We start from the raw sequence: 15,181 nt of genomic DNA, 5'->3' as shown, positions 1-15,181 counted from the left end.
TGCTTGGATTTCTAACCAGACCCTCTTCCTACAATGCTAAACTGACTGTTTGCTTCTGCAAGGATTGCACCCAAACAGCTATGGTCTAGGCCACTCACCACCTGAGATTCGAGTCTGAGAATGGCATGCAGTGCCTCAGCCATCTCAGAACAAACACATATCTGGGAGCTATGGCACTTTTGACTTTCCTGGTGGCCTCTACCTCATCATGACCTCTGCATAGCTCCAGGCATACCTTGTCGCAGTTGTGAGCTCCTATTTATGGCTATTCCTGCAAATACTATTGCATGATATGTATTTTGTATGTTTTGTAAGAAACAACCTCTGAGTTTATTTTTCCAAAATAAAGATGAAGACAGTAAAGATGTGGAGGGACCTTGAAACTACAGTCTGCACCCCCTACTTACTGGTGACAGGTCTGTCACATCTGAGCTGCTGTGACCTGCAACATGCCCCTCTCTGGCCATTCAGGCAGGAGGTCTTGAGTCCTTGTCTCCTGCTGGTGGGCTTCTGTGTATCCTGGGGCGATGGGGGTGATGACTAGCTTGTTTTGGAGGAGGGGTCCTCAATTTGCATTTCAATGGGTTTTTATTAATCCACCTCCACGCGCATGAGTGCAGTGCACGCGTGCGCGCGCACACACACACACACACACACACACACACACACACACAACATACACACTCCATTTCTGTGCTGTGCAAGGCATAATTTCAGCAGCTTCAGAAATAAAAGGGGACAAATGGTATTGTTCTTCCCAATCTACAGATGTTTACTCTGCCCCCCTCTATTTCCACTTCTGTCTAGTCAGTGACGACATAAACACGACGTGTCTCCTTGGTGTCTCCAAAGGGCTTTGTTTCCCGGGACAGCAGCCTATTATGATGTCACGCTGCGGGACAGTAGTGACGCCCCCGTGAGACAACGGGGAGACAATTGTGAGGCAGGCAAAGGAGGAGGCTGTGGAGAAGGAGGGAAGCGGGGTCTCGCGGGGAGAGAAAGGATGGGGGTGGGCAACGTAGCCCACTGACCACAGGCTTGGTGGCAGAGGCTTACTGAGCGAGGAGGAGGCTGAAAGAGAGGACTGCAGCAGCCTTTGGCTCCTCCTCTTGGGACAGGGTGTCAGATGAGGATCCATGCTGCACAGATGCTGCTAGCACCCCAGGAATCCACCCAGCAGGTGGGTTGGAGACAGGGCTGGGTTTGGCCCCACAGCAGTCACACGGGCAGCGAGTGGCAGTCTTTTGTGGAGACTCTCAGGAGACTCCCGGGATGATTGTTATAAGAGATCTTATTTTCTTTGTGGGTGCAGAAACAATCTGATAAAATGAAACTTCCACTGAAGACCAAAGCCTTACAAGAGGAGGACGGCCACATGCTGTGTGGTACAGAGTAGGGTATGGATCTGCTCCCACCACAAGCCTGTGAGAACAGAGGCACCAACCCAGCAGGAAGGACCAGGAAAAGGAGAAGATGGGGAATCAGGCAAGTGGGAACTCACAGATACCCAGGACAGCCTGCAGTACCAGCACAGGAATCCCAGGTTTCTACATTTGAGAGAATCTACAGAAAGCAATGAAGAGGGGCAAATGTCAGGAAAACCATTCCCAATGTCATTCAAATATAAAGCATAGCGTTAATACAACAATTAACTGAGCATCTGTGGGAAATACCAGTGAACCACCAAGCAGCAAAAACAGCTGGACGTACGGAGAGAGATGATGCTGTGACCAGACTTGACTGTAGGTGGAAATAATATCAAGCACCCAATGGGTGAAGATGCAATTGGGGAAGGGGGAGAAAAATAGAGATATAGAGACAGATACTTTTTAAAAAAATATCTTCAAATAATTATACTGTGGAGAGTGGCTGGGCATCCTGGAGGACCAGATGGACACCCACACTAGTAGGTGAGCCAGAGATGCTCTGAAGCCATAGTAATTGAGAACGTAAGGTTCCCTCAGGGTGGATGAGGCAGGCAGAGAGTGGAACAGGGCATTCGGGTAGCCAGGCATGTGCCCAAAAACACTGAGGAGGACCCAAAGTGCTGGTGCCACAGTTTCATAGGAAAGGGTGGACTCCATTGGATGGGTGCCAGGAAAACTGGGTCCCCACATGGGAAACAAGTTAAACTGATGCCTGCTCCACTCCTCCAATACTCAGATGACTCAGCCAAATATGAACTTGAATCCAAAGCATCTAGAGATGATGTAGAAGGTCTTCTCATGTTGAGAAAGAAGAACAGAAGCTAGAGGGGCAGCCATCATGAAGAGACTGGCAGAGTCACCCGCACTGCCAACGATGCCATGGGAAGCAAAAACTGGAACACAGAAAACACGGCAAAGAGTGGGCATGGTGGTACATACCAGTGGTTCCAGCTACTCTGGAAGCTGAGGCACAAGGGTTATTTGAGTTCAGGAGTTTAAGGCTAGCCTGGACAATAGAACAAGACATTGCTTGGAAGGAGGAAGATGAAGAAAATCAAAAGGAAGAAGAAGGAAAGCTCACAGAGTCGGCATCCAGAACAGGAAGTCTGGAAGTCAGGAAAAGATGATGCCGTAGGAAACTGAGCAAAGCCTTGAACGCATCAGGAGGAAACTGGGCATGATGCTCCCTCTGTTCTCTGAGCCTGACATGGCCATGGCTGTTTTGAAATCTGGGCATCTGTGATTCTCTTGGATGCAGGAGAGAGCTCACAGGGCTAGTGAAGTGTCTCATAAGGCCCCCTCTCTTGTCCGTAAGCAGCCCATGCACTCATTCACTAAACTGGATGAAACTGATCCTTTGGTTTTGTCGCTGGCGCCTTATTTTGGGTTAACAGGTTTGTTCACGTGTGGTGGTTTGAATAAGAAATCTCTCCCACTGGCTCATGTATCTGAATACCTCATCCCCAGTTGCTAGTGACGTTGAGGAGGTTATGGAACCTCCATATGGTATGTCTGTTTTTTTCATGCAGTGATCTTTTTGGCTGTAGAGTCATGAAGAAAGACCTGTGTTTGGACTGGGCACAGTAGTTGGGGACCTCAGATTGAAAGGCAGTTTTCTGCTCAATTCAGGGTACATTTTAGTGCACATAGGTTCACAATGCACATAAATGTGAATGATGTCAATTAATGTGGGGCATGCACACGTGTGTGAGAGAGAGCATGGAGGGTAATAGACACTTGGTGGTACAGGCAAAGCCAGCTCATCTGGGACTGCTCCAGCCCTGGCCAGCATGACCTCTGATTCTAACTTTTCTGTTGGTGATGGTATCTAAGCAAGCTGCTTCCCTGTGTGACTAATTTTTCTTAACCTCTGATTCTGTGCCCTAGAGGTCTTAGGATCCTTGACCTCTCCTCCCAGGTCTAACCCTACTCCTCCCAACCTCCCAAAGGCTACAACTCAGACAGACATGCTTGCCTGTGCTTGCTTCAGATTGGTTGTCCCCATTTCCACGTTTGGACCAGCTTTCCAATGTGGCTTCTCTGGTTGTCCAACCTTATTGGATGTATGTGGGGCCAAGCGGCTGTGAGACCTCTCAGCAGCTGTCATCCTGAGCTAGCAGAGGGGATATAGTTGCTTCTGCCAGAACAAAACTGTTCTTCATCTAGGCTCCCCACTCCCTGGCCCTGATGGTGAGTGCTCAGGAGGAGTGTTTTGGCTGATGGATGATTTACAGGTGTCTAGCTGGCAGAAGCTTCCACCCCGTGCATTTCTGTAGGCTAATTTAACTCACAGCACAGCTGATCATGGGAGGAAATAGCTGCACTGTAAATCTGAGCCAGGTTTTTATTTGCTTTGAAATTGGCCTGCTTCATGTTGCCTCCATTAACACACACCACCAGGCCCTCACTCCAGGCATCTAAACGAGGTCTCTCATCCGATGCTCCCATATACACACATTTGAGTGACACATGGCACACAGACAATGACCACACATGTGGAAACAATGTGTCCCCTGCAATGCCCATGAGCTCAGAGCACACTGTATACATGTGCACACGTGATCCATGTTGCACAGTGTATGCAGATGCTGTCTTCACATCTGGTTCACTCACTGCTAAGGAGGTTGTGGTAAAACATTCAAGCAGGCATGCTGTGCCAACCTCTTCAGCCCCGGCCACCATTCCCAGCATAGTGGCTGAGGACCAACTGCTTCCTATGTGGTGGCAAGCTCAACGGTGAGCTGTTAATTGCCCCCAGCAGACATACTTCCCAGGACAACACTACTTTATAAAAATGGTCACTTGGGGGTGTGGATGATCCAGTGTGACTAGTTAGGAGTGAGAGTTTCACTGCAGTAGTTTTGGGGATATGGTCCTTCCTCATGTGCTGTGGGAGACCAGTTCCCACCTTTTCCCCAGGGTACTCTTTAGGAGAGAGGGATGAGATTTAGATAGAAGGATAGAGGGGAGAGAGACAGATAGAAACACAGGATAGCCTCAGGAGGGCCTGGATCCTTATCCACCAGCCCTCACAGTCTCGTCTAAAGGGCTATTTATAGGAATGCCAAGGGGTGGAGCAAAGACCTCCACCTAGCACAGCCAAATGCAGACCCTTCCAATCACCTAGTAACCATGCCCGTGGTCAAGCAATCCTCTAATGCAGCCCTGCTGGGTAAAGCAAGCTCAGATCTCACTAGGAACCTTTGTGGTCCTCCACACATCTGGAGCAGGTGAACTTTTTGGGGTCATGGTCTCATTATCTGTGATAGATTTGGGGAAGCATGGGATATTATCTCAGTCATGTGTGAAAGGGATGTGGTCACAGTCCTCACAGCAGTAGGCAGAGGTCCAAACACCCTTCTTTGCTCCACTATATCACAAACTCAATCATTCCTGTATCTTTTAATTCAGGGTCACCAACACTGCCACTATGACTGTGATCGGTCTCCAAATGCATTCTGTAGGGATGACAAATACATCCCAACTGCCTTTTCCTTGAACAATGGGACTCCTGCTGCAGTGTAGCACCAAGGCCCCAGAAACTGCATAGAACCAAGAAGTGAGCTTTCTGTGGGGGCTGTGTGCACAGAGATGTGTCTACACATACATGGCTGGTAAATGAATATGTTTGCATAGAATACAATGAGCAGACATACATGTGTGTATATACATATAGAGGTACACATGTACATGTTATGAGAGTGTATACATATGTATATATCTGTGCCCATATGTATAGTGCATGTGCACATGTGCATATATGCTCCATATATGCATGCATTCACATGACGTTCACTATCTATGGTTGTATGAACATAAGACAAGTGTTTTCTGCTGCTTGAGGACTTCCTAAAGGGAACAAAGGCTGCCACACTCTGTGGTGCAGTAAATATAACCTTTAAATCATAGCAACATGGATGCTGCTGGTGTCTGTGAGCCAAGCGAGGGAGTAACAGGCTAGATCTGGCCTGAGCCCCAAGCAGCAGGGCACTTGTAGTCACTAAGACATCTTTGGCATTAGTTCCTTTTCCATTGCTATGACAAAACACCAGGACCAAAGCAATTTGTAAAAGAAAGAGTTTAATTCGGCTTGAAAGTAGGAGGCAAAGAAGACACTGGGAATGGTGAGTCTTCTGAAACCTCAAAACCTTAATGACACACCTCACCCAACAAGTCCACACTTCCTAATCCTTCCCAAACAGTTCCACCAATGGGGGACCAAGTTCTCAATCATATGAGCCTATGGGGGCCATTCTCATAGAAGCCAACACACACCTCAAATGCCATCTGTGAAGAAGCAGGGAACACACTGCTGTTCTCCTATGGGCCATCGTGAAGATGTTGCTGTGCTAGACTCCGTAGAAGGGCAAGGCTCAAAGAGCACACTGGGTGGCCACCCCTCTACTCCCTTGCAGAATCCAGATGTTTCATACCTAGACATTGATAGGCAGGCTTGGCATCAGTGTTTAGAAACATGGGCTCCAGGTGCCACACATGTCAGCGCAGGCAACAGTCAGTAGAAATCACTGACCATTTGCTCAGCAGAGAACTGTAAGTGTATGATTGACTCACAGGCCCGTCCAACAGCCCATTAAGCTGGATCTGGAGATGTAGAGGGGCCATTTGCCTAAATCCATGGGCTGCTCTAGTTATGCTGCTGCCTGGGCCTGTTGTGCCGTGGGGCACCTTCCTGCCCCCTGCCACATTCTCTGACCATCTGCTCAAGATGTTCCCAGAGGCAAGATGAGGCCCCAGTGAAAGTTGAAGACAAATGGATACATCTTAAGTACCAGTGATAGAGATACATTTGAGGGGTGGGTGATGGTTTGGGGAGTCATTTAATGGAGGTCACACGGAAGCATAAAGCGCTTCAGGCAGCTAAAAGCCACAATGTAATGTGAGTTAGGCTGACTGAACACTCTTAAGAGGGTTAGCTTCAACACGTCCTGAGATCATGGTGCCAGTTCTGCCACTGAAGAAAGGACCTTAATCCAGAGTCAGGTCTTCAACGTGAGAGCAGACAGGAGCACTGCTGGGCAGGGGCTGAGGAAGAGGTCTATGAGGTCCTTAGGCCTGGGGCCAGGTAATTCTCTCTGGTGGCTCAGCTTCCCCTGTGTCAGCGCAGATGTGGATGCCAGTGCTTGAGAGGAAGGATTGTCTGAGTGCTGAGGCCAGAAAGCCCCAGGCCATGTTGGTCAGCCCAGGCGGCTGGGTCAGTTCTCTAGCAGCTGGCTGCATCCGGGAAAGCAGAAAACTGAGTATCATCAAGACAAGCTGTTAGCGGAAATCTTGAAGTCAGCAGCAGCAGCCACATACATGAAGGAACCACCCAGCACGGGGTTCGGGAGTGAGGCCTGGAGTGCAGCATGTGAGCTGGGAGAAGGAGCATGCATTTTTTTTCCTGAGGTGCCATTTGATCCTGCTAAGGGAGGTGAACCCACAGTAGAGCCCTCAGGGAGAAGGGCAGAGCAGGAATAAGATACATACATACAAACATACATACATACATACATACACACTCACACACAGCCAAGCTTTCTCAGGCTCTCCCCCAGAAGGCTCTCCCTCTTGTGCTCCTAGGCATCATATCCCAATCTAGTAGATGCTTGCACCTTTCACAGCTTCAGGGAGATCAGCACCTTCTTCCAGCATCCATGAGTAGTGGAGAGGGGCCTAGTGTGTGATCCCAACAAAGGACATACAGACTTGCTGCAGTGTCTTGCCTAATGTCCAGAAGTTCCCTGCATTGTGCCCTTGTGCCCATCACCATCAGAAATCCCTGTGCTGTAACAGTCAATGGCCCTGCCAACCCGAAGGCTGCACTTGTAACAACTCACAAGGATCTGATCCTGGTCCAGCGTTGCTACACCAGAGCTGCTGCTGCTGCGGCAGAGCAATGGAGTCCCATTAGCCACCTTGCCTCAAGGACTTGTGCTCAGCACACTGTGGTGGAAGAGCTGTTAATGAGGCCGAGGAAGGGCGGACTGTCTCATCAGCTCTGGCCGTCTGAGGCTGCCAGGGAGGAGAGAGCATGAAGATTGCTTCTTTTTAATTACTCTGTTAATTGACATAAAACAAAAGGGACGCAGATTAGTTGCATGCAATTAGCAAATTAATTCTCGGCAATTACAGGCTTAATAATGGAATGGTTTTTCGGTCACATGTTGGCCTCTGTGGCTTATTGATGGTGTCTTTCTAAGGGAAAGATTGATGAAGAAGATGTGAGCAGGACCCTGGCAGAGGCAGGAACAGGTCCTGCTGAGGTGTCTATGAATGCAACAGCTTCATGCCATGGCAGGGAAGCAGCCTCACGTGGCTGACTGTTACAGATTCTTCTGTATCTGACTCTGTGGCTCTGATGCTGGCCCTGCTGTGAACCTGCCAGTACCCCTTGCATTCTTGTTCTTGTCAAAGACAATGGGACCCAGTAGTCAGTCAGCATGTCACTCAGCTTGTATGTGCTGTGGTATATTTGTGGATGTGTGCATGTTTTCCCCTGTGTGGGGTATATGTGCATATATGTACGTGTATATACGTATTTGGACAAGCAGAAGTAGTTCAGCTTAGAGACCCCTTACTGGAAGGATGCCCGAGTACCCGGAGTCCCATCTGCCAGGTATAGCCCAGGTGAGGTGGGCCATGGGGAGAGGGGACAAGGATGAGCTCTCCTTACAGAGTTAGAGGCACTGGTGGAGCAGATGGATAGAACCAAGGCTCAGACCTCAGGGGAGACGGTACATTCAATGTTAGACCCCTTACTAGGAGAAGTCAGATGTCTAGCCTAGGCTACAATGGTGTGAGGGGTTGGCCAGGATGACTGGGAACAGGCTGAGTGGTCTGTGAGTCCAGCCCAGCAGGTGCTCCGTGTGTAGCAGGTACTGGTAATGTGGAGTGCATCCTGTCCTCGCTGCCTCAGAGCTTCCCAGAATCTCTGGGGCAGTGCAGATGTTCTTACCCTTGCCATGTGCAATGAACTCGAACACAGGACTTACTAGTATGTGGTGATACTGTGTCCCCCAATATATTGTGCACCCTAATAAACTTACCTGGGGTCAGAGAACAAAACAGCTACTAGATAGACATAGAGGCCAGAAAATGGTGGCACACACACCATTAATCTTACCATTCTGGAGGCAGAGATCCATCCGGATCTCTGTGAGTTCAAGGCCACACTGGGAACAGCCAGGCAAAATGACACACACCTTTAATCCCAGCACTTGAGATCTTATGTCTTGCTTGGAAAAGACACACATCATTAATCCCAGGAAGTGATGGCAGGAAGCAGAAAGGTATATAAGGCATGAGGACCAGGAACTAGAGGCTTTTAAGCTTTTAGGCTTTGAGCAGTTCAGCTGAGATCCATTTGGGTAAGGACTCAGAAGCTTCCAGTCTGAGGAAACAGGATCAGCTGAGAAGTTGTTGAGGCGAGGTTAGCTATGGCTTGTTCTGCTTCTCTGATCTTTCAGGATTCACCCCAATATTTGGCTCCTGTGTTGTTTTTTATTTAATAAGACCTTTTAAGATTCATGTTACACTAGTGTATTCTGCTGGCTCCATCTCCATGGCTCCATGCATGCCTTCCTAGAGTTTAGAATATAACCTAATTTAGAAATACTGTCATTGTACATTTGATTGGCTAAAATCATGTCAAACTGGATAGGTCAGGTCCTGAATCCGATGTAGCAGAAGTCTTCATAGGAGGAGACCAGCATCACACACACTGCAAAGACAGAGAAGGATGCTACACTGACTGAGGGACACTTGGGGCCACCAAAGCTTAGAAAAGGCCGGAAGGTCCTCCTCTGGTGATTACCATGGGCGCATGATCCTACCCACACCTGGATGTCAGAGGCTAACCTCTAGCATTACTTAAAACCTCTAGGTTTTTGTGTTTTATTCCAGAAACCTCAAGAGACAAGCATAGGTGTACCCAGGCTATTATACATTTGCCACACATTCTTTTGGGGAGGCTGAGTGTGCTGGTAAGTGCCTCTCTTTCCCTAACAGGGAAACCCTCGGTCTAGGATGTCTCTCCTCTGCTTCCGTTGGAATTATCAGTCATCACAAGCCCTTTGCAAAATACTGATCCAATATAAAATCTGTGATCTGCCCAAAGGAGTACTGTGTTGATTGGCCAGAGGTGAACCTAATCACCAAGCCCTGTGCTGGGACTAGAGAAAAACCAACCATTCTCTCTGGAATGGGCAAAGTACTCAACTGGGAAACCAAACAATTTACAGGTCTATTTTTCTTTTTCCACTTTGAATTCTTGCAACATCCAGGAGAGCTGGGATGTTGGAAGGATAAAGGAAGTGTGATTTTTTTTTTTCAGCCACCATAGAAACAACATTTCTCATTAGCCTCTATGCCAATACAGGGCTGTCTCCAGGACCCAGGTAGAATATATGACAGATGATGATGTCCCAGTTGTGGGTGAACCAAAGACTTGAAGCAGATTACATGCAAGGGCCCACCAAGTTTCAGTCCCTCTAAGAGGGAAGAGACCTCATTCTCTTTCAGGAAGCTGAGACTTGGGAGTGGAGGAGCACCACATGACTCACAGAAAAGTGGCTGGCACAAAGTGGATCTGAGGTCTGTGTGTGTGAGCCAGAGTTCTTCTGAAAGTATAAAGCAGACATACTGGCCTGGAAAGCTACACCTGTTGCAGCTTTCTGTAATCCACTCCATCTGCAACCCTAGGTTCCCTTTAAAGAGCCAATCCAGAGCCTAGTGCTGAGAAGACTCTAGAGACAGCTGTGGCTGTATTCCGAGGTGGGAAGAAATGGAGATACCATTTCTGTCTCCGGATTTGACCCTCAAACATTCAGCCCGGTGGCTCTGGACCTATGCAGCCACTTGACCCTCACAGGTGTGCTGCAGTGAACTCCCAGGACTGGTGAGACTCGTTTTCCCAGTGGAGTATTTACTGTATTTAGTGAAGTGAAAAGTGAATGGATAGCAGGCTAAAAGTGAAGTGTTACTGTGCTCTGCACAGCTTCAGGCTACATGGGGATTTAAGTGCAGGGTGTTAGCATCCTGCCCTCACTCCTGCACATGCACAGCTCGGGGTCTTGTGTCTTACTTCATCAGGCGGCGCTGGCAACTACTTACTTGTGGCGTGCTCACACAATCTGTGCCTTAAAAACCAGACGCAGACCCCTCTGCTCTCTGCTCTGCTCTGCTCCGCTCCCCTCTTCCCCCACCCCACCATCTTTCTCTCTCTCCAGGCCTGGCTCTCCTCTCTCCTATCCCCTCCTTTCTCCCAATAAAGCTCTCTGTAACTCTGGTAGTTGTGGACTTTTCTGCCGGCCACTGGTTATCATCCTTTCACAGGGCGCGCGCACACACACACACACACACAAACAAACAAACAAACAAACAAATCGCAGGCTTGGCCCCCAACACCATGGAGCTCACAGTCTGGAAGAACAGGCTGTCCAAACTCCAACGACCCGGCGACAACACTTAGCAGAGCCACTAGGGAGCATGTCTGCACTATGAGAGTGCAGCACCCCCAACCGAGGCTGGGCCGCCAGAGCTTTTCTGAGCAGATGCCACTTGAGATGAAGGTGCAGTTTGGTTGGAGCCTGAAGCTTCTCCTGAGAAGCAACATGTGGGCAGGGAAGGAGCAGAAGGCCAGAGAGAGACCTAGTCTCTTCTACACCTACCCCTGCCCTTCTGGGGACTCAGAACATGTTCCCAGAGGAAAATAAGGACTGTGCCAGCATTTGCTCAGGTATCAATATGTGTCCCTGAGGGGAATAAAGAGCTGAAGTCCATGTAAGTCCCTTGAGGGGTTGACCTCAATACTTCTGGGGACTCAGGGCAGGTTCCCTGAGGGAAACAAGGGCCTCTCTCCAGTAACTGCACTGCCATGTGTACAAGTGCCTTGAAACTGGTAATACCGGGAAGTGCCGAAGCTGACTTACATCTATGTGGTGTGAGTGTGCTGGCCTTATCCCCCTCCCCCATCTGGATACCTCTCAAGTCCCAGCTGATGCCCATCCGCCCTTCTGTGCCTGAGGCATGGAGCAGCAGACACTAGGCCACCTCTCCTAGGGTGGGGCCACTGAAGGTTCTAGCCCTCCTTTACAGGTAATACTGACTTACCTGACCCTTGTGGCCCTCTCGTCTTCTGCCTCTCCCCAATATTATGATCTATTTCCCAAGGTAAACCCTGCATGAATGGCTTGGGTGTGATTCTGGGACCCTAGTCAGGGTGCAGGTCTTGGGGTGGGTGGTAAGTCACAGGCCAGCTCCCTGCCGGAGTACAGCCTAGCGCTGGAAGCCCAGCTCCACCAGCTGGCCAAGTTCACTCCCAGCTCTGATTCTAAAGACACATTGTGCCCTCGAGAGCTGATGTCTCATTAGACTTCATTCAGGAAGCAATTTTATGTCTCTAAGTACTGTTATCCCCTTGCCTAAATAAAAACATCTCAGAGGTCATCTTGACACCTTACTCTAACAGTGGAGAAGGAAAGAAAATAAAAGCCCAGAGGAAATAAATGAGGATATTCACCTCACGGTGTGACCTCAGCTAGTGAGATGGAGCGGTGGGTAGAGGAGACTGTCACTGGGCCTGACAACCTGAGTTTGATCCCCAGAATTCACACAGTGAAAGGAGAGATGTTGATTGAGTTTTCCTGCCTGGCCCACAGTCAGGACAAATCTCTCTCACCTGCCAGTCCCACAGCCAGCTCAGACCTGACCAAGTGAACAGAGACATATTGGTTACAAACTGTATGGCCGTGGCAGGCTTCTTGCTAACTGTTCTTACAGCTTAAATTAATCCATTTCTATAAATCTATACCTTGCCACGTGGCTTGTGGCTTACCAGCATCTTCACATGCTGTTTGTCATCGTGGCGGCTGGCAGTGTCTCTCTGACTCAGCCTTCCACTTCCCAGCTTTATTCTCCTCCTTGTCCTGCCTATACTTCCTGCCTAGCCAATGGCCAATCAGTGTTTTATTTATTGACCAATCAGCAACACATTTGCCATACAGAACATCCCACAGCAGAGAGAACTCATTCCCCCGAGTTGTCCTCTGACCTCTTCATGTACACTGTGGTATGTGTGCACATGTGGTGTGCACACACACACAAATAAAAATGAAAAAAGCACAGTTCACCAATTGCATTCACTTCTAGATTTCCACTTCTTATGGCTACTTCAAAAATATTTCTCTTTCAATTTTTGTTTTTTGAAATTAAAATATAAATATGTCATTTCTCCCCTTCCCTTTCTCCCCCTTAACCCCTTCTATGTCCCCTGCTTGTGAATCTCAAATTTATGGCTTCCTTTTCCTTAATTGTTATTGTTTTACACACACACACACACACACACACACACACACACACACCTAAATACGTAAATTCAACCTCAGTTCATTTAGTGTTATTTATATGAGTACAATTTCAGGGCTGACTAATTGATATTGGATAACCAGTTAAGGAGCTCAAAAAGACTGTTTTTTAGAGCACTCATAGGTTTCCTTGTCATTTTGTGCATGCACGTGTGCACACGTGTGTGTTGATCTGTCATTGGTGCCCTCTGTGGGGTGAAATGTTTTCCTATCTCCATCTCCCCTGGACAAGTTGACTCAACACTAGCTTCTCTGTGGACTCTGCAGCTTCCTTCCTCCTGAACTCATGCTGACCTGGCTTGGCGCACCTGTCCTTGTGCCCTGCTCATGAGTCTTCCTATTCTGCATCCCACTGTCACCCAGATCCCTGACTTGCTTCAGTGCTCGAACAGGTTGCAGAGGTCAACAAACCCCAGCTGTGGCTCCTGCAACAAGACCAAACATTATGAGGGATGAAGAAAAATAAAAATAGGATGAAAAAAATCACAATACATTCTGCTTGCAGATACAGTACAAATTTTAAAATCCATAAATCACTTTGAGATGAAAACATTGCAAGTGAACCCCAAAATGTCAAAACCAATTTCCCCCTAGAAAAAAAGTTGTCACCTGAAGCCCTGTCTCTCTCTTGCACACCCACACATGCATATACACACACATACACATTGTCTTCTTAATCTGGGTTTTTACAAGCAAAGCCCACATTGGGCAAATGTTTGCCAAACTTTCTAGGAGCAGAACATCTTACTGTTAAGAGTAATTCAGCTGGATATGGTGGTGTATGCTTATAATCCCAGCATTCTGGAGGCAAGAGGATTACCTCGTGTTCAAGACCAGCCCAAGCTACATAGTGAATTCCAGGCCAGCCTGGCCTATAGTGTAAGATTGTATCTCAAAAAAATGTGATTTATAGAAAAGTAAGAAAACACCCAAATAATTTATTGGTATGATCTTGATCTCAAAACAAGACCAACAGCCAAAAAGCTGCTAGCAAATCAAGCCTATCACTATCTAGAAGATGCTGTGATGGAGGAAGGACAAGAGCTGGTTCATCTCAGAAATCCTCTGTTGTGAGTACAAATTGCCACAAGAAGAAAGCCATTGTATTAGTGACTTCCCACTGTTGTGCAAAACACCATGACCAAGGCCACTCACAAAAGAAAGCGTTTTATTGGGCTTATGGTTCCAGAGGGTTAGGGTCCAGAATGGCAGAATTAAGGTATTGGCAGCAGGAATAGCTGAGAGCTCACAACTTGAATTGTGAGCAGGAAGCAGAGAGCATACTGGGAATAACATGAGTCTCAACTGGAGCTCAGCCCCAGTGACAGACCTTTGTAGCTAGAGTTTTCCTGCCTGGCCCACAGTCAGGACAAATCTCTGTCACTTGCCAGTCCCACAGCCGCTCAGACCCAACCAAGTAAACATAGAGACTTACATTGCTTACAAACTGTATGGCCGTGGCAGGCTTCTTGCTAACTGTTTTTTTTTTTTTTCACACAACAAAGCTTTATTCATCCTCAGCAACTAAAGAAAAGGCAAGCTCACTGGCCCGTCACTTGAGTATGCTGTCATCTTGAGCTTCTGCCAGTTCTCTCTCAATCCGTTTCAGCTCATCTAGTCTCTTCTTTTCCTCCGCTGCCACCCTCCTCTCCTCCTCTGCCCGGGGTTTTAGGTAACTATAGCGCTTGGCGCCATAGGCCATGCCGAGGACCAGGGCTGAGTATCGGCAGAGCTTGATGAACGGAGAGACCTGAACTGGGGGAACCATCTTGTCCGTGACCTTCGCACCAGAAGCTCAACTAACTGTTCTTGTATCTTAAATTAATCCATTTCTATAAATCTATACCTTGTCATGTGGCTCGTGGTTTACCAGCATCTTCACATGCTGCTTGTCATGGCGGTGGTTGGCAGTGTCTCCTTCTGCCTTCCTGTTCTCTCAGTTCTCCTCTCTGTTAGTCCCACCTATACTTTCTGCCTGGCCACTGGCCAATCAGTGTTTTATTTATTGACCAATCAGAGCAACAGATTTGACATACAGACCATCCCCTAGAATACCTTCTCCAACAAGGCCTTGCTTCCTAATCCTTCCCAAACAGTTCCACAAAATGGGGACCAAGTATTCAAACATACCAGCCTATGGAGGCCGTTATCACCCAGACCACCATAGCCATGGTATCATCTCAGGAAGACAAGATGTAATCCAAAATCCCAGCATCCTCCCAGGCTGGGTACAATGCAGAAATGCATAACAAACACTGTGACATAATAATGCATTTTTGTAAGTCTTATTGATCCAGTAAGAAAATGCCCATTATTTGCTTCTGTTTGGTTTGTCTTGAGTGTCTTGGCCAAAGTATTGAGAAGAAACAAAACAAACAGGGTCCTGGAGAG

General features: G+C 47.9%; 1 protein-coding gene and 1 long non-coding RNA gene across 2 annotated transcripts; one reads left to right on the top strand and one right to left on the bottom strand.

The window, feature by feature from the left end:
* Nucleotides 1-923: 923 nt before the first annotated feature.
* Nucleotides 924-2,780, top strand: LOC131908800 (uncharacterized). Its single transcript, XR_009378665.1, has 2 exons — nucleotides 924-1,180; nucleotides 1,313-2,780. It is a non-coding gene; the product is annotated as an uncharacterized LOC131908800 (long non-coding RNA).
* Nucleotides 2,781-14,275: 11,495 nt separating this feature from the next.
* Nucleotides 14,276-14,585, bottom strand: LOC131908799 (ATP synthase subunit e, mitochondrial-like). Its single transcript, XM_059259824.1, has one exon. It carries the CDS (start codon nucleotides 14,556-14,558, stop codon nucleotides 14,343-14,345), a length of 216 nt encoding a protein of 71 aa, XP_059115807.1. The 5' UTR covers nucleotides 14,559-14,585; the 3' UTR covers nucleotides 14,276-14,342.
* Nucleotides 14,586-15,181: the final 596 nt, after the last annotated feature.

The sequence above is a fragment of the Peromyscus eremicus genome, chromosome 4, assembly GCF_949786415.1.
Source record: "Peromyscus eremicus chromosome 4, PerEre_H2_v1, whole genome shotgun sequence".
Lineage (NCBI taxonomy): Eukaryota > Metazoa > Chordata > Mammalia > Rodentia > Cricetidae > Peromyscus > Peromyscus eremicus.
Note: the sequence above shows the minus strand (reverse complement) of the source record. Positions and strands in the feature narration are given on the sequence as shown.